The 19659-nt window shown below is 40.9% G+C and overlaps 2 protein-coding genes across 2 annotated transcripts in view; both read right to left on the bottom strand.

Annotated features, from left to right (window-relative positions):
* The window catches only part of smg8 (SMG8 nonsense mediated mRNA decay factor), a 74154-nt gene that overhangs the window by 33740 nt on the left and 20755 nt on the right, over positions 1-19659 (bottom strand). The gene's annotated exons all lie outside the window — the stretch shown is intronic.
* The window catches only part of pom121 (POM121 transmembrane nucleoporin), a 21223-nt gene continuing 7013 nt past the window's right edge, over positions 5450-19659 (bottom strand). The window contains exons 4-13 of the mRNA XM_071914024.2: positions 17898-17978; positions 17560-17731; positions 17386-17474; positions 17200-17279; positions 16710-16831; positions 16486-16585; positions 15598-15864; positions 11590-13071; positions 7783-7890; positions 5450-6961 (exon numbers count right to left, since the gene is read on the bottom strand). Coding sequence (XP_071770125.1) covers positions 6861-6961; positions 7783-7890; positions 11590-13071; positions 15598-15864; positions 16486-16585; positions 16710-16831; positions 17200-17279; positions 17386-17474; positions 17560-17731; positions 17898-17978 — 2602 coding nt within the window. The 3' untranslated portion in view covers positions 5450-6860. The remainder of the gene's footprint in view (positions 6962-7782; positions 7891-11589; positions 13072-15597; positions 15865-16485; positions 16586-16709; positions 16832-17199; positions 17280-17385; positions 17475-17559; positions 17732-17897; positions 17979-19659) is intronic.

Here is a 19659-nt window from a genome sequence, read left to right as displayed (position 1 = left end):
TGTGTTTATTACGTTATGTTGTAATGCACGTGTATCCTGCGGTGCATGGGAGTGAGCATATAGAACCTCCTTGAGTGAGCATAGTGTACAATGGACCACTCACTCTCCTCCCCTTTCATTATATCCTAGACATACAAGGTAAAAAATAATAATAATAATAATAAGGGGTTAGTGTCGGTCTGACCTGTACCAGGACCTAGAGCAATACATTGATGATAGACCACTCAACTGGGGAAGAATATTAGAAACTATAACTATTACATCTAAAAACCCTAACCATCAACAAATACTATTATATCTATGAACCCTAACCATCAACGAATACATTTCAATTTCATACACAGGACTTACCTCACTCCAAGGAAATTCCATCTAATGAAACTCCGACACTGTAGCTACTGGACTCTATGTACTGATGGGAAAGTAGGCTCATTCATGCATATACAGTATACTGAGACTGAAAAGAAGGTAAAAGTTTTTGGAATTAAGTATGTGCTACAATGTCATGTGTATTGGGGTTTGAAGTGTCATGTTCCACCACAGTCTTGGTCCTAAATGACTTCTCAACATTGGAACTCTACCTCAAAACCAGATTATATTATCAGGCCTGATTGTGGCTAAAAAATTGCTTGCACTGCAGTGGAAACCTCCACATACACTAACAAAATCACATTGGATTAACACCAGGGGTTAAAGTGGGATTTGGCAGGTGGGGGAACCCTGTTTCCGGGGGTGGGGGGTAAAATACATAATTGGTGGGGGGGTCAGAAAAAAATAGTAATTTAAAACAAATTTCCTGCATTACTACACCACCTAACCTATTGGATTAAGTCAAGAAACAGCAACCCTGTATAATGTTAACCAAAAATGTAAAATTATGTTATATTACTAGATTTCAGCATTGAGGTACGAATTTTAACCAATAAACATACTCAAACGAAAATTCCAACACTGATATTTTAAGTAGAAACGTATGAATGAAAATTTGCAAAAAGTCTGGATTCCAACAATAACAGGATGTGTAACAGCAGCAGTAGTATCAGTAGAAGTAGCATTCATTGATACTACATCAACCTCAGAAATACAACTGATAACATTTGTGATGAACAAGGAATTTATTTGTGTATTTTTAAAATAAAAGAAAAATGCACTCACCTCTCCACCAGCCAGTTGATCATGTCAATGTGAGCAGGGTCTTGGCCTTCACTCTATACAGGCTTCCCACTGTGGCCCTGATGTAAAATTCCACAACTTTCCATAACTACGTCTGAGTACTTCCATGACCTAAAATGCTGGTCCTTGTTGGTTTGTTAAGGCTGTTCATCAGTCTGGTTTCCACTCCAGTTGGACCAAAAACCATCTAAAGCAATTAAAGTATGAAACAAGTTGGAAAACACATTCTGCTGTATTCCTAGAAAGTGACCCATCTATAAAAGTCCTGGATATTCCCTGACTTCCCCAGAGAATGTATCCAGTTCCCTGATACACCTCTAAAAATTTCATGATATTCTAGAAATTCCTGGACCAGTGGAAAGCCTGACTAGAGCACCAAGATGAGGACCATGATCTTCTACAAAAAAAAAGCCCATAGGGGAACCAGTGTAACTACCCACCCCCCACACAAACCAGTAAGTCAGGATAACATTGTGGACTAGAGTCCCACTGAACTCTTCAATATGAATTATTGAAATGATGTTGGAGAGTTGTGTGTACATCAATAACATGTTATATACTAGCTGCAGTGCCCTATCATCTGCTTTCACTATGGTAGCTGAATTAAGACTGACTAGTGTCATCTTTCAAATTTTTATTTAAAACCAGTACATTTGAAGACATCACAGAGACCTTGTAGAAGAAAGGTTATAATACACTGCCTTGCTCAGGTCTGCATATTTCCTGAATGTACAATATCCAAAATGCAGACATCTACACACATACACACTCATACTGCCACACACAATACACTCCCTAGATTATAGGCACACCATCTAATTAGGAACACACTCTTCAAAACTGTCAACTCCAACTTTTCATCATTTTGTGTCAAGTACAGTGAAACCTTTTCTGGTCATTTGGTTCATGTCTGGAATATTTGTGGACATTCGTAGGTGTATGGATTTAACAATCAATGGGTTAACCTACTACACGTGTTCAACACTTAAGGCTAAATTATGTCTTCTTGACAAGTATGAAAGGTATTAACTCATCGTAGAAATCCTTCATTAAATATTAGAATCCCAAAACTGTCAGCAGGTTACATGGATTGCTCTTTGTGCTTCTCCTCAGTGTGTTAAGACTAAAACAGGATGTTGTACAGCACAAAAATGGTAAAATAATTACCAAAACATTTTTCCATTGCCACTTTCAATCAAGTACTGTTTTGGCCTCATCTGACAAAGGAAACTGGAAACTGGAATGTTGACCAATGGTGAAAAATAAATGAGAAGTTCAGGCAACCTAACTTTTCCTGAAGAGCTGAGGTGCTCTCAACAATGTCTTATAACATCAGTCAACAAACCTGGAATGATGCTGTGAAAAGAAATAGATGAGAAAAATGAAAGGAAATGTATATGCACCAGCAGAACAGGCTCACATTCTTTATCTTTGTCAACAAATACTTCCACAAGTCACACACAAACAACACTGTACAGAGCCAGACGAGCTGCTCACTATGAAAAGACAAACTGCATTCACATTGAAGAGTCCTTATACCAGCCCTAGTGCACTCATATATTAAAAAAGAACTCTTAAAGGAAACTTTGAGACCTTTATTCCACCACTGTAATATGGTTGAGGAAAGTGGAACGAGAAAAAAAAAAAAACTAATAGACATGTTTTAACCAACTGCCTTAATGAGCCAAGCTTGAAGGAACTCCAAAATGAAACCTGCTTGAAATAGAAAAATATATATATATTCTCACCGTTTTTTCTTTTTAGCATTTGTTGTAACTAGTTCAGCCAAATCATGCCCCACATACAAATCCACACATCTCTGGATCCTTAACTGGCTTATCGTCAGGCTAAAAATGAGTTTTCTGTAACCCAACTCACTCCGAACATCACTCATTCATTTCCATTCAAAGTCTTCAGTTCGCAAAATACTGAGCGCACAGTTTGTCATTAAAGACGACAATTGCCTCTTCAGTTCCCTTCAGTCCTGAGTTTCAATCCAGCACTAAATGTGTGAAGCAAATCACCGCTCAGGTATGGGTGTAAATTAAATTAACTTGTCCAAAATAATAAAAAAAAAAACATTTTTTGAGTAATTTGTGGTATACACAGACTTTTGAAGGATATGTTGAAAAAAGCAAAGTAAAGTTTCTTTGAGATGCCACTGTGACTTGACTTATTGGTCCATTTTGTCCCAATGATGTACAAAATCTACACAAACAATTTCCAGCCTAAAAATACATGTCAAACTACATAGCTGTCTCATATTGTCACTGTGAAGTTCCATTAAACAGTGCAAAATGTCTTCCAACTAAAGAAAAATAAATCCAGTGGTAGGGCAATCTTGGCACAACAGGCGGCGCAATATCCAATTCTGGATTGGGCCTTAAGGCCTATGTCCATAGAAAAAAAGACTCCACATAGACCCATGTCAATCACCACCAATGAGTCACCATTCACATGACCACCTCCAAGCCTGACTCACTGTGGCTAATCTACAGTAGTCTCAAGCAAAAACACCATGGAGGATGTTACGTAGGCAGGAATCATAGCAGAGAGGGGGGGTGAGGGGGCAGGTTGGATGCTTTTACTGAAGCCTCAAGTTTATACTTTTGATACATAAGGACATTTGTCGAGTTTGATTTTAATTAATTTCACCTTGGTATAGTATGTATACAGATACGAGGGCATTGTGTTGTACATCCCATCTTTACAAAACTCCAGACTAAATTTGACTTGTGTGGAACTACTAAAAAGGCAATGGGAGAATAGAGACTATCAAAGAAGAAATTTTATCCACATAGTATTTGAATTGGCTGGACATAAGGGTTAACTGAGTGGTCTGAGGCAGAAGTCCTCATATCACTGTGACTAGCCAATTCAAATATTTCAATGCAGTCCTGAAACTAAAAGGTGGAACCACTGTAGCATAAGAACTGTGACCACACACACCATCCTTCTGGGAACTCAAATTGTGCATTCACACTGTGAGCAACACGCTCAACAAGTCAGCAGAAGCTCATTCATTTCCTATACTAGAGCTGACCAACTAGAGAAACTCAGCCGATGTGTGGACACTCAACAAGCTTGTTGCTACAGCTGAACTATTCATTGTCCCCAAACAGCCAAAGAAGTTGATTACAGCCATTCAAAGCTTCCCAGTTCTCTACAAGTTTTATTTGAAAGACAGCAGGAATAAACATCTCAAAAATGATGCTTGGAGAATGGTTCCATCCATTGTTAGGGTTGATGGTAAACTATGAAGGCATTTTAGTTTTTTCAGTTTGTTTACCATTAATGCTACGTAATTAGCACTTGCCAGCTAGCTATGTTAACTCATTAAAACAATGTGATGTCATGGAAGTCAATACCAAAGCAATGACAAACACATGATTTGCCTGTTCAAAACTTTGTAGCTGCACTGACCGCTACATAGATGCAATCAGAGCCTCTGGCCCTGCCCACAATCAGTCAGAACAGAGCAACATGTCAACCAAGTTGCTCACAGTGTGAATGCATGTTAAGGATTTGGAAAGAGACTTTGTTTTGCTTCCTTACGCTCACTACTCTGGATGTAAAATGACACAATGATTAGGAGGTTAAACTGATGAACATCATGTAGTCAAAAATTCAGAATGTGCAATGATTGCGTAATGTCTGCCACCAATTAACACCAGATTCCAGTTATCACACTCTCCTATTCACATTACTGTTTCTCTGGAGATTCAGCTGTGAATACAGCTTGAGATTATCATCAGCCAGTATATATTTTCCAAAGAGTTACATAAGAACATCAGTAGAGGGAGAAAAAAATTGTCATTCATATCAAGTTTGAAACTGGAGTATGATGATTCAACCTGGATTTATAATTCACATGCTTTCTATATTGGTTCCCATTTACCTACTCCATACTCTGTTAGGGTAATATAGAGCCACACAGTCACAGTTGAATCCTTATAGAAACACACTGAAATGCAATTCAGCTGGAAAATAAACACGACGATAGGCTAGTCTGGCGATGCTTATCGGCTGCAGACTTGAAGAATTTCTGACTACACATGAAAAATGTATTGATCATCTCAAATTTTTCCACATACATTCCACACCCCTAAATGGTGGAAACATAAAAAAGGCTGTGGTTTTTTAACTCCTAATCCAATATGGAAAACTCAACTGAAGCTGATCTGCATTCTGCATGTCATATCGGAAGAAGCAGAAGAACAGGATGACATCTTTTTGCTACAATTTGGAAGTGTTGGAACTCACTGGAATGGCCACATCCAATTTAAAAATTTTTATTTATGAATTTAAAATCAAACATAAATGAACTGCAACAGATATTGCTTGCTTTTCCTAAGTAAAATTGATTGTATTTGTGTGAATATAACTGATTAGTTTGATTTTTATTATCTTGGACTGCTGACATCGGTGGAGTTGCTGCAGTGTTTACTGGCTGTGTTGACACATTTCCACAGCTGCCGACTTGGGAAAACCCAAATCGCAGCTCATATTTACTGTAAATCCAATGACATGACAAAACAAAAACAATGCATCGCTGTCCAGATTCTTAAGAAATTCATTCGATTTCTTTACGTACATCTCCATTAATTTTAGTTTAAGGAGTAAACTGATTTACAGAAACCTCACTTTGCGTTGATGTAATCCTATCAGATTTGATATTTTTCAGTGAAACCAAAAGGGTTTGGTGCCTGGGAGTAAAGAGAGGTAGTCTGGTACAAATAAACACATACCAGGATTTAAAGATAGTATTAGGATAAAAGATTATTTCATAGGCTTGAAGTCTAAGAATTGGCTTTGGTTTGACAGCACAAGTGTAGAGTAGTCATCCTAATGATATATTGACCTGTTAAATACATGAACGTTGGCAATCATCACAGTATCACTTTCAAAAAAAGACTGCCCTCCGAAGGACTTTGGGAATGCTTACAATGACAAAGCGCATGAAACAAGAATACAAGGGCCTGCGCTAGCTACAGTGCAGAAATACATCATCATTGATTTACAGGGGTCAAAGAGCCAATTCTTAAAAAAAAAAAAAAATGCATACATCTCAAAGCAACTGTACATTTCCACTGCAGTGTTATATAGCTTGAGGATGTGTCCTTATCTGAATTAATTGTGTATTAAGCTCTATTTAGACATAACATATTCAGAGAATCTGCTCAGACCTGAAACATTTTGGTTACATAAATACCCCTGGTGCTTCATATAAAAAATAAATGTTTTAGCCAAGGTTGGCGCTCCGTTTCTTTGACTTTCTGCTTGGGACAAAACAATGAGAGAATCCAAGGATTGTAAAGGAAAAAAAATGTTGATTAGTTTGGATTTGCTTTTGTTCAGAATCAAACTCTTTTCTCTCTTTTCAAGTACAATACATTGTTATGGATCCTTCTCCTCGGCCCTACATTCCCTCACTGGGTCATATAGTCAGCTGGGCAGCATTGAATTCAGCTAGCTGATGGGCTCCTGCCAACTCCTCTGCAAGCACAATGGTGGGCCAGCACAGGCCACTGGAGGAGGGAAACCAAGCAGAGGGGCATGACGCTCTGGTCAGGGGGTGTTGGGGTTAGAACAGACAGCTATGCTAGCCAGATTAGCCATAGCAGCAACTTCAGCAACAGCAAACAGTTTCAAGTCCTCTGGAGGCTGTGTTGGACATGTATAGCAGGTTATTTCTTCCTGGTATGTTGCCTCCGGGCCTGCAGCCTCTGGCGGGCCCCCAACGGCTTGGATCCAGCCCCGATGGAAAACGAGGGAGTTGCTGGAGACCCTGATTACAAAACACACAGTGTCTCAGTATTAGGGATGGGGAATAAAAACCCAATATAAAAAAATGTATTCATAAGGATTGACTTTGGTAAATTTTAGCAGCATTTTGAGTGCCTGAGCCCGACTAGAACACATTTTTTACTGCACGCATACTCTGACCGTCACCATCTGCCCTGAACACTGACACGCAGGCTGAAATCATAAAGCCTTAGGCTGCCTAAAGCCTAAAGCCTTATTGGACACAACAAACAAATATTATAGCTGCTAGGGTCCATGTAATGCTCATCAGTTAAATTTTCCAATTCAAAAAACTGAAACAGAAAACAACACTTTTATAAAACAGGGCTGTTTTCCTAGTGACTGACAGGTCGTTTGTCCAGTGATCGACAAGTTGCCGATTATGGGCCAATAGCAGGCGACTCTGCGGCACTGCGGACATGGCGACGATCTTAAACCCAATCTTTTGGCTTCAAAACAGCCCTTCAGAAACCCATGGGTGACATCATACTCACTATGTCCATCTTTTTTTACAGTCTATGACGCTTACATAAACACACACATGGGTGGTACATATAAAGTGTATCATCACCAGTTTCACAACTAATGACAAACTGCTTGACATTATAGTGCCAATAAAGAATTCAAACCCTGTTTTGTCTGCCTTGTTTGGCACTACCTGCAACTGAGCAAAACATGTTATGGAGGGATCAAACTCCTACTCCTTTTTCGCCTACATTTTGACTTACCTTCACTGAGGACAGCAAAGTTGACCAACACAATAGCCCAAAAACTCACTGTATTCCTTTACTGTTAATGACTTACCAAAAGAAGCGGGTACAACAGTGTTGAAGCCTTGGACAGGAGTTCCAGGGCTTCCAAAGCGTATGGGACCAGCAGCAGCACTCTGGCCAAAGGTGGGGGTAGATGTCCCTGGAGACAAAGCAACATTAATTCAATTATTATATTATTTCCTAAATTTGTTTTTCATTTTTATATACTACTTTTTTATACTACTCCAAAAGGAGAGCTATTCCCTAATTTTGTGTTGTTTGTTTTATGTTTAATATGACCCATGAAGTCAAATTCCTTGCATGTGCAAACTTACTTGGCCAATAACACCAATCTTTTGTGAAACAAAAAATAAATACAAATTTATTCCAAGTATCATATAACGGCCTTTCTCTTGTAAGTAGTGGGGAACATGTTGACATTTTGGCAAAATTCCAGTTTTCAATACTTGCTGGGTCAAAATTTTGTTTGAGCGCATTAGCTATAATAGCTTTTGCAACCAAACAAAAATCTCCCATGAACTTTAAATTGCATCTCTGATAGGTAGAATATGTAAGACACCCATCCATAGCCAGCAGCCTTGCTTATCCAAGTAGTGTACATAATTGACAAAGATGAAGATTTGTAATTGAAAAGACATGCTACAAATAATGAAATACTGTGGAACATAAACTAGGAGGCATATGAAAGAAATGCCTGTCCTCAATTATAGGGGAAAACAACATGCTCTGGGTTGGGACTGGGAAGTATAATGAAAATTAACCGAGACAGACACGACAAATCTTTTATCGACCTAATTTTCGCTATGTTCAGTTAACATGTTACTTAATTAATAAGTGGCCAAAAAAATGTGGGAATATTTATAGAAATGCGTAAATTAAATATTTAAAAAAATCAATCAATCAATGAATAAATACCATATTTTGTATCTATTTATTTATTCATTCATTAATTTCTTGGGACATTCAATTTCCTTTTCCATTTCCTCAGGCATATGCTAATGAGCAAGAGAGCATGTGACAGCAAGGCAAGTGCAATCGATTACTGCACCCTGACATGGATCATCCAATAGTGGTCGCTCTCCTGCCAGGACTCCCAAGTTGTGGCATTGTAGCTGTGTTCAGACAAGCAATAGCAAGCGATTTGGCACATCTGCTGCCATTCTTTGATAGTTGCAAACGTTGCAACAGCCTGTTCTGCGGGCGGGTTCTGTTTAATTACCAAGCAAGCTATCTATAATGCTAGTTCGATTACTAATGCCTAATCAGACATTACCATGTCCACTGACTCCCCTCATTAGCGTATGCTTGAGGAACTGGAAATCGAATGTGCAGCAATAAATAAATAAATAAATAAATAAATAAAAAAGTGAGCTATTTATTAGTTTATTGGTTTATTTATTCCTTTATTTGTTATTGCATGTATTAATTAATTAATTAATTCATTCATTTATTCCTTTATTTGTTATAAATAATATAATTTCTTAAGATGACAGTTCTGGTCCTCAATAGGCATCTCCCTCACCGTTTAAAGGCGGCCCTCACCCCTTCCCATTCCTGAAAATTATTGCATAATGGCGAACTCAATGAAGTGAGGGACTAAACTTAGTATACTACTAAACTTGCTACCTACCTCTTCACTTGTCATTGTTTATACCACATGTAACCTTCAGTGGGAGAAAGGCCTGGTAAAGGGAGACTGGTAACCGGTGAGACTTCTCCGTAGGTACGTTTAACTTGGCTATTATCCTTTATGCACAGTGCATTGCAATATTTGTCCTTGGCGTGTTGCTGTCTTTGTCACCCTCTAGTGGTCAGAAAATTTTGCTTAGTGCAGCTTTAAGTTCCTTTTAATACATTAGCTAGGTTTCCGTCCAACTATCAATAGGTTTCCATCAGCTAGGTTGAAGTGAATAAATCAACTTCCTGAATGTAAAAAAACAAGTACAGATCCTGTACAGGCCCACGGCGCGTGTGTTGAATTCCACTAGCTGTGGCCACACTGATCCGTTGGAAAACGGACAGAATTATTGACGGGAGAGATTTCTGTCCATTGGGCTGTTTTGGAATGTCAACATGGTGGGAGAGGCAGAAATACAACAGCCTAGCTTCGCTCATAACGGTGCTACTTCATAGAAACAAGTTAAATTCACTTGAACACATTGTTTTATCACTCACATTGGGTTGAAAATAGGAAAGAATGTCTAGTTTCTTCTTTCTCAACATTTTCACAACACAACCTGTCAGCTCCGCGGCTCAGATTAAACTGTCTGTGGCTGTCATTTGATTGTGCGTTTGTTTAATGTAGCCCGGCTTCCCGGTTGAGTGGAGTTTTCCACTTTTAAGCACTGTGATTGGCCCGAAGGTCCAAACACTGCCCAGCCGGAAAACTTTGGTTCTAAAACAAACCGAGCCAGTAGTTTAAGCTCCTAAAACAGGTACAAGCACCGGTACTGCTCTGTATTCATTTTTTCAGAACTGGAACGTGCATTATATCATAAAATTCATTTCCGGAACGGCGTACCGGTGCGTTCTGGCCCAGTGAGCCCCTGGATATAGCCTAGATTTGTTTCCTCTGTCAAGAGACTCGGGGCTAGTGAGATCCAATATGGCATTATCAGTGTATGACACTGAATGTGGCATTTAGCCCATAGGCGAGACGCCATCTCTTAGTCAGAGACACCCTCTAGAGGCCATCTCACGAAGCGACATCTCACTAGGCGTTACCTGACTGACTGACTGACTGAATGCATGACCTGAATTTGCCGTGTGATGCCCTCGGCTGCGGCGTGGGAAAAAAAAACATCCACTAGAAAAATTTAAATAATCTTTCAGGAATTGATTAATATTATTGGTATTGCGTAAATTATTATTGTTCAAAATCAAGCGGCCAAAACCACGGGTGAATTTTGAAGCCAATAAGGAAGTAGCTGAAAGCTGCAGTTCCTCTAACGTCCGCTAGCGTCAGCTCCAAAAAGACTCCAAATCCCGACCAACTCCATTCATGTCAATGGGACCACAGCCCAACTTCTCACTCAAAATATAAAGTCAATAAATTTTATCCACAAGAGATTATGGTCTCACTAGCTAATTTTACTTCTTCTAATATGTGTCCATATGGCGATTTTCAAAATAATTGCATCATTAACGGGATATAACGGTTATAAAACAGGGTTGTTTTCTGAGTGATTGACAGGTCGCTTGTCCAGTGATCGACAGGTCACCGATTACGGACCAATTGATGGAGACTTATATCCTACATGTTAGAAACACGTATGATATTCAAATGTACCAACTAATGGTCATACAACCACGATGGAGACTTGTACATGTTAGAAACAACACGTGATATTTCTAGAGGTGGTAGTGGATATTTTACAGACAAAATCATACAAAGCCACTTTTGAACAGTTGTATAATAAAACTGAACCAGTCATGCAAGGCCTATGCCATTATTTATCTGACAAATGAATTCCTCACAATTTATCACAGAATTTCCTTAACGACAAAAACTTTTCCACTTCCACAAGCGATGAGTAAATACTTTGTGATATTGAGGATTTTTTTTCTAATTTTGACATTGCCATTCATCTTTTCTAATTTGATACATCAGAATTTGCAAAACAACTACTTGGATGGAAACCGAGCTAATTACTATAGACCTAATAAACAGTTGTGCTCCTAAAATTTGACATGCACTCCTAGATTACACACACCTAGATTACTTTTCATCCTAGGAGCAGTGGTTCTCCTTTGAGAAAATCTCAGTTTAGAGGCCTGCTGTGGATGGGTTTAAAATTGAAATAAACAAGCAAGAGCAGATGTCTGCTTTATTCCTCACCAAAAACTGGCTTGTCAGTAGCAGCAGCCCCAAAGCTGAAGCCTGCCATCTGTGGTGCAGGGTTATTGGAGACTGGAGTTCCAAACTGGGTGCCTGAAATGGCAGCACTAAAGTTAAATCCACTGGAGGCTGGCTGAGCAGGGCCAGAGGGTGTCTGCTGAGGTGCAGTGCTGCCAAATGTGAAGTTGGCTGAGGAGACGCTCTGAGTCTGGGTTGCTGCACCGAAGCTTGGGGGGGCAGCTGAGGGAGTTGTGGTGCTACCAAAAGCAAAACTAGTTGAGCTGGTTCCAAATGCTGGTTTAACTGGGGTCCCAAAGCTAGGCGCTGTGGTGGCAGCAGCTGCCCCAAATGTGAAAGGAGCCGGGGTGGGGGCCGAGACAGGTGTGGATGAAGCTCCACTGGATCCAAAGGTGAAAGGTTTCAGTGGTGCTGCTGGGGAACTGAAGGCTGACGGGGCTGCCGATGCTTCAAACGACGACTTCCCGAAGGTGAAGGTGGATTGGGTGGTGGAGGCGGCGGTGGCAGTGGTGGCAGTTGTGTTTGCCAAGGCAAAGCCACCAAAGGAAGCGGTGGTTGGGTTCTGGATGGTTGCTGCCTGGCCAAAGCCGAAGACCTTCTGCGTGGCAGGAGGAGGGGCCAGCGGTGTGTTTGCAGACATGGTGGCACCAAATGTGAAGGTGCCATTAGAGGAGGTTGTAGTGGCAGCAGTGGGGGCAGCTGGAGCTACAGTGGTGGTAGTAGCAGCTCCAAACTGAAAGGTGCTCCCTGTAGCGGGGGCAGGCGCTGAGGTTGAGCTGGTGCTTGTTGTGGATGGGGTGGACCAGTTTCCAAACAGGGATTTGCCAGCTGGCTGGGCTGCAGGGTCTGTGGTGGTGGTAGCACTGGTGGATTTTGTTGTTCCAGCGGGGATGTTGGCCAAGCCAGTGAAAAGTGACGGGGCAACTGTGCTGCTGCTCGTTAATCCACCAAATATTGAAGATGTACTGGTGGAAGAAGCTTTAGGCGCCGAGGTGGTGGCTATAAGGGATGGAGGTTGTCCGAAACCAGTGCTTGCTGTAGTACTTCCAAAGATGGGCTTAAAGGTTGGGACAGCAGTTTTGTTCTCTGGGCCTGAAGTGGCTGAGGAGGTGGTGGTGGCCACGAAGATGGGCTTGAACCCAGATGCTAGCAGATGGTTGGCGCTACTGGCTGACTCTGTGCTGGTGGCTGAGGGAATAGTGGCACCCGCTGGGTTGCAGGCTGAAGAAGCAGTGGGTGTGCTGAGCTGACTGGCCAGTCCAAACAGGCTAGCTCCAGCCACAGTGGGGGTGCTGCTGGGAGCCTTGGTGGCCTGGCCCAGGACTTGGGTGAAGGCAGAGGGCTGGTTCACACCTTTAGAGGTGGACTGGGACAGGGAGGTCGGGGGGAGTTGTGGGGCATCAAAGGTAGTCGAAGGCTTCAGCGTTGAACCACTTGGCTCTACAGGTGTGGTCGATGTCGACACTACAGACACAAGCAGATGTATTATGGAGGAAAAACAAGATGTTAGAGACAAACAAGCATATGGATGATTAATAAATGTTATATGGGATATGGGGTGTTCTAGATATAGTGTCACAACCTTGGGTTATTATTGCTATTGTACCTACTTCTGTTGCTGCACTATCTTAATGTACTCTTTTTCATTGCTTGAGTTCTTGAGCTTGAATGTCTATGTATGTGTGTATGTGTGTGACAGCTGTCAATAGGTTGTGACCACTGATTGGCCAATTGAGGGTGTACTCCCCTGCCAATCGTTCCCTCCTTCCTCGTTTCCAAACTAAGCCTTTTGTTATCAGACAATTATCTTTGTTTAGTACTAATTGACTCTGTATTCAGCGGGCAGGCATTAGGATGGACATTTTGGGATTTACTTGATTCCTTCTACATTTAAGCAAATCTAGTCTTCTGTGCCCTATGTCACGAAGCATGTTTCATGATTCAGTGGGGAAAAGGAAACAGAACATAAGCACACAACCAGAACATAATAAGCAATTAAACAATAGTAGAAAATAATAAAACAATAAGAGCAGTAGACTATAAATAATTGTGGGGTTAAGTAAACATATGCTGTCGACATTTTCAATACATTTAGTAAACTAAGTGTAATGTATGGGAAAGAAATGGATTAAGAAATGGACTTTTTTTACTTTTTAATTCTTCTCTCAAGAAGAACCAACTATTATAATGAATACATATGAGCAATACAAGAACAGTGTAATGGCAAAAGTAATGCTGGGGCCAAGACCAGAAAAGATTGCAGGACTAAAATTGCTGAGTGTAAATGCAGTGTAAATGCATAAGTAAATACGCTTATGACTGCCCCATCATTTAGTAATAGTAGTATAGGACAATATCATATCATCACGTTGGGGCTGTGAAAAGATTTTTTTTGTTCACAAAGTCGGCCTCATGATCGGCTGCAATGTTGGGAACATGGGCGCAATTCATTCATTCTCAGGAATCATATGAAAGTTTCAGCACACTTAATATACAACAGTAAATTTCATTAATTATTAATCGCTATAGTCAACTAATGTAAGCTCCCTGCTATTTGTTAGAAGACCTCTTTTATATTATATTTTATAGTGGGCAAATGGCCTGGAAACAGAAACAGATATCTCTGTAGTAACGCATGCCCTGTACAGTTCTTTTTATTACTTGTCTCATTCATTTGAATGCAGTGTTTCTGTTTATATCTGGTTTTGTAAATAATTTTTTTGCAGTAAAGGCTATTCTAATCTAGGAATGGTGATGCCATTTTTTCAGAGAGCGACTGATGAGGTGGTGGGCTTTTTATTAGGGATGCACCGATCCGAGTACTTGATCAAGTGGATCGGCCGATCAGAGTACTTTTCAATTAATAGTCATTTATGCCGTCTAGTAGGCTATTGGCCTCTAACAATAATTACAGGAACAAGTGTGCCAATTCTTTATTATTCAACAGGCTGAATAATGCAGTAGCCTACGCCTCCGAGGGTCGGAGAAGCAGACTCGTCAGTCGGCTTCTACTCTCCTCCGCTATATGTGAGGCTATAATATATAGCCTCACATATATTCTCTCTCCTACAACTTCGAATTGCCTCATATAACAAATTTCATTTCTAAAGTGGCTTAGTCAACAGATTTTATTTCCTTATGCAAGGGACTGATCATTAAATATTAAATTCTATATAGGCAACAGCTGTGGGCAATTTGTGTCATGAAAAGATGGACCTGCTGCTCCTGTCAAAAAAAGAAAAAAACAGGCCACGGTGACACAAATGTTAAATGTTATAGGCTAATAAAACAAACAGCCCATAGATGAAATACTAGCAGATAATATAGTGTATGTATAATATATAAACACACACACCTTGGATCTAAGATTGAGGTGACACAGTACAGCGGCTCTGTCTCCACCGTAGCAAATTGCTGTTCCACCGTGTCTAGCAAGGTAGATTTCATTGTTTTCCTGCCGCTTTCAGTAGCATTTTCCCGGCTTGCTGTGTTGCTTGGCTGGTGCTTAAGTTAAGTCTCACTAGCTTGCTGTTTAGCTGCTGTAGGTCAGTTAGTTGATTACTAACTGACCTACACAGTCAGCCCTGTTTATGTACGTTATTTTGGCCATGATCTGCCCTGAAGTCTGTGCTTTTTACAAATGAAAATAAATTCGATTCAGTTTTTGGCTTGTAACCAGTGTGCCAAGGTTTTGGTTTGGGAACAGGGGAAGGACTATCTTTCATGTTGTGCCTCTATTCCCCGTAGACATTGGGGGCATTAACAATCGGTTAATGGCTTGATTGAATGACCTGACTGATTTTGTTCACTACCTCGTCAGCGTTTCTTTTTTTTCCTTTTTTTTCATTTATTAGGTGTATTTTTGTCTACTGTAGCACATGAGTTCTTCGATTGTGAATTAGACTACTTTGTAGAGCTGTTACGTCATGAAGATGACATCAGAACTTCCCTTCTTGGGGATCCATTCAGTCCAAAGTAGTGTAATCCTACCTGCAGTGGTAGTGGCAGCTGATGTAGAGCTAGCTGGAGTGTTGCTCTTCATCCTCAGAGCCTCTAGCAGTGGGTTGGAAGCTGATGTCAGTGTGTTGACACTGCTGGCTGGACTGGGATCCAGGTTGATGACTGGGATGGCAGAACTGGAGGCTGTGGGCAGAGGAGCTGCCAGTAGGCTGCTCAGGGTGGTGGTGGAGTTGATGGACGAGGCCAGCTGGGAGGAGGTGGTGGCTGGAGAGGAGCCAGGCTTCTCTGGCTCTGGAGCTAGATAGGGACAAAGCAGGCAGTCGGGTCAGGGTTAAAGGGGTGGGGTGAGGGGGGCTCTTGGGCCCAATGGTCCCTCAGATTGTCCTGTAGAGTGAACGGCTTCAAGACTGGAGACTTTGGGGGGGTTAAAATAATCTGGTTCTAAACCCACCTCAAGACCTAGGAGAAAAGAAGGAGAAAAGCTAGACCTGACCTGGTATTTGTTCTGTGTGATGTAAAGCCGGAGAAATGCCTGCGCACATGCCATGGTAACTAACTATCTCATGCCGCAACAAGCATTCCATCACCTGTGCGTAAGGTGTGTGTGGAAGTTGGGCAATCAGCGGGAAACTGTAGCCAAATCGAGTCTAATGGAGACTTTGTTTCAATTCACGCAGGCAAAACTACAAATATCAACTGAAACATCTTGAATGTTGAATTCAAATGTTTTTGAATGACAAAATCAAGCATTTATTCAAGACAGTCATTAATTGCACTTGTATTTAACCAAGGCTTTAGTCTTTATATTACTCCACAAGAAAAATAGATTCTCAATTGAATCAATGGATTTATAAATTAAATACAATAGTGCAGAACCAGATGTTAAAACGATTCAGTCCTATGGGTGCTGCTACTCACCAGGTTCCTCCAGGACCTTCTGGATCTTGCTGAGGGCAGCTTTCTTCTGCTGGTCCAGGTCTTTCACAGTGATAGTGTAGCCCAGCTCTGGAGGTGGGGGCTGCAAGTAAGGAAGCACCATGATTACAATAAAATAATCTAAGCCACTGTGACACAAGACTGAAAAAGGCAGGTATTTCTTGCAGTGCTCTTGAAGTGCTGTTTGAGAGTGTAGTACTCCTAACCAGAGAGATGTGGTCGCCCCGGTGGCTGGACACCAGCTGGATCTTGCGTTTTCGCTTCCCACCACTACCAGTAGAGTCTGATGAGGTGGTGACTGAGACCTTGGGGACTGGAGTCAGTATGGCTGCAACAATACATCACACAAGGGATGCAGAATTGTTTCAAATACAACTAAAATCACAATATTGACAAAAAAAAAATATTTTGGTAATATGGCACATTTTACTGCTATGACTAAACAACAATGTACTACAACTTTTGGGGTCAAATTGACCCCAAACCACCAACACCACCAACGCGCAAAGTAGACTAATACAGATTCAAGCAAAAATTGCATTGTTTTGTCAATGTCTTGTAGCCTTACATGACCGTCTGTACAGGGCAGTACATGTACCGATTGTCCAGTAAATCCTTTCTGTTTACTACAAAGGACGGAGCTCGGTATCTCTCCTGAGGAGGCCAACAGCTGAGATAAACGTGGATAAGACTTACAAGTAATGGGTGCTTTGTCAGAGGCTGTCTGGTCAGACCTCACCGAGGACAGTGAGCTGGGAGATTGGCCATCCTCCTCTCTGTAATGAAACCGCACATTACAAAATGCAGTATTAGATCCAATGTCAACAACTGAATTCACCAGGACACAGGAAACCAGCATACAGTAGAGGAGCAGAGAAATACCTGGGCTTTTTGGAGGCTCTCTCTGGCGTCTGAGAGCGAGAAGAACCAGGGCTGGACAGAGGGGAACTGGGTGCCGAGGCTTTCTTCCACTGTGAAGGCAAACACGGAAATCAAGCTTTGCACCAATGTCTCATATCCGTTAACACCTGCTGTAACTCCATTGTTAGGCGCTACCTGGCCGAAGCCTTGTGAGGAGCTGTAGGAGCTACGGATGGGGTTTCGCCCTGAACCCAGAGTCCCTCTGGGGGTGTGGCCTCCACTGCCGGAGCTGATGGAGGAGGTGCGAGACCTCTTCATGATGGACTCCTCCGCCACAGAGTTCATCCCTCGCTTCAGGCTTCCTGGCCTGGAGGAGAGGGGAAATGATGCCCACTTGCATTCAGATATCCAGACTATACTTACCCAGTGCTATGGCCACAATAGTTCACAACACCAAGCCAAATACACAGTCAGTCAGCCTCAACAAACACAATCATTTTTAGGGGAGCCATTTAAGAAATGTTTAAACTCACTTGGGTACCAGCTGTAACGGTGCTCCATTAGGCAAAAGGGGCTCAAAAGCAGAATGTGCACTTCCACCGCTGTCGCTGCGTCTGAAAAGGGTTTAGAAACACGCATAATGCTTCAACTGACGTCATGAATCCATCCAGCCCTGGATAGCAGATGCAGTCCAGTCCAGTGCAAGAGCATATATTCAAGGATCTGTTCATGTCCTCTGTAAATGTTCTATGGACTACAATGTCAATATAACCAACTGCCCCATTACAGCGTTAGATTTTTTAAGTAAAGATGGAAATGGGTAGACAAACTTATATTATCTGATTATAGCAGTACATTGTGGTCCTGAAGTGTGTAACATGAAAGCAACGTATATTGTATATGTCTTTCTATTCTAAATTCAGCAAATATAGTACCCAATATCCAATTAGGACCTTCTTCTCATTCTTGTTAATGATTCAGATATGAGGAATCCAAATAAATTGTCAAAATCCACCCACAGATCCTCCCAACCCCTATATAACATCAGTTGTTTGACAAGTAGTATGAAACTGGGCCTGAAACTGGGCCTGAAGCTGGGAGTACTGCTCATACTATATGATGTATTCTCAGTGAATATGGCGAAGGCTATTTTGCCCCATACAGATTAATGATGAAACTTATTGAAGAGGTTAGTTAGTGACAGCTCCAATAAAAAAAAAACGTAATAAAAAAGTAAATGAGATACATTACTTCATTTAGTTTTTTTGGTTCCTGACGGGTTTAATCTCAAAAGGTTTTCCTTGGTTTCATCAAGAACTATCCAGTCTAAACCATCCAAATGAAGTTGGTTTAACATTCTATTTAGTATCTACAGTAAATAGCATCAGTAACACCCAGGAAGCACAATTCCATTGCCTTTATGATTGTTAAGTAAAATATCACCAATATTGTGATACCGTAAAAGAAATAACACAAAAAATATCATGAAAAATATCACAATATAGAATCTTGTTAATATTGCCCAGCCCTACACTATAGTCTTATTCACTACCACGTTGTTAACCCTGCCAATGAGTTTTATGAATATGGGCCCATGACATTGGAAATGATGTAGCCTAATGGTTTGTGTTAGTAACAAAGTGGTGCATTTCTCTGTTCTGAGCTAAAATAATTGCTCACTTTTTTCAAATTCACTCAGTGATGGAGTAGTTTGTGAACTGCAATATACTAGTTAAGTAAAAAGGTACACAGATGGACGTTGACTGTAAGACAAATAATTCAATATCATATTATTAATACAAAAATTAAGTATTTTGGAAATTTTATTGGAAGATGTTACTGATATCTTTGTGTTTTAATTCTCAGAATGCTTGGAACTCAACATGAAATGTGTTGTGCATAATATCCCATATGGGCCAGGAGTTTGATTCTACCTGTTTTGAAGGACTGACTCTGGATTAGCTATTTTTTCAGCATCGTGGAGCTGCTTTTGAGACTCCTCCATACTCCATAGTGCTGATCCAGAATCAAACTCCTGCCCCTTCAGTATTAACTTTTACTCAAAGTTACACTACATAAAGTATTAACTTTACCGGTCACATAGCAAAACGGACGAAACTGTGCCATTTCTGCATAGAGGTGGAAACTAAAATTACGCCCTCATAAGCATCAGCTCTGACATTGAAAATTAAAGGGTAACTTCGGTATTTTTCAACCTGGACCCTATTTTCCCAACTTTTTGTGTCCAAGTAACTAAAGGGGACAACAATTTTTGAAATTGGTCCAGTATTGAGC

This window comes from Centroberyx gerrardi, chromosome 11 (genome assembly GCF_048128805.1).
Source record: "Centroberyx gerrardi isolate f3 chromosome 11, fCenGer3.hap1.cur.20231027, whole genome shotgun sequence".
Taxonomy (NCBI): Eukaryota; Metazoa; Chordata; class Actinopteri; order Beryciformes; family Berycidae; genus Centroberyx; species Centroberyx gerrardi.
Note: the sequence above shows the minus strand (reverse complement) of the source record. Positions and strands in the feature narration are given on the sequence as shown.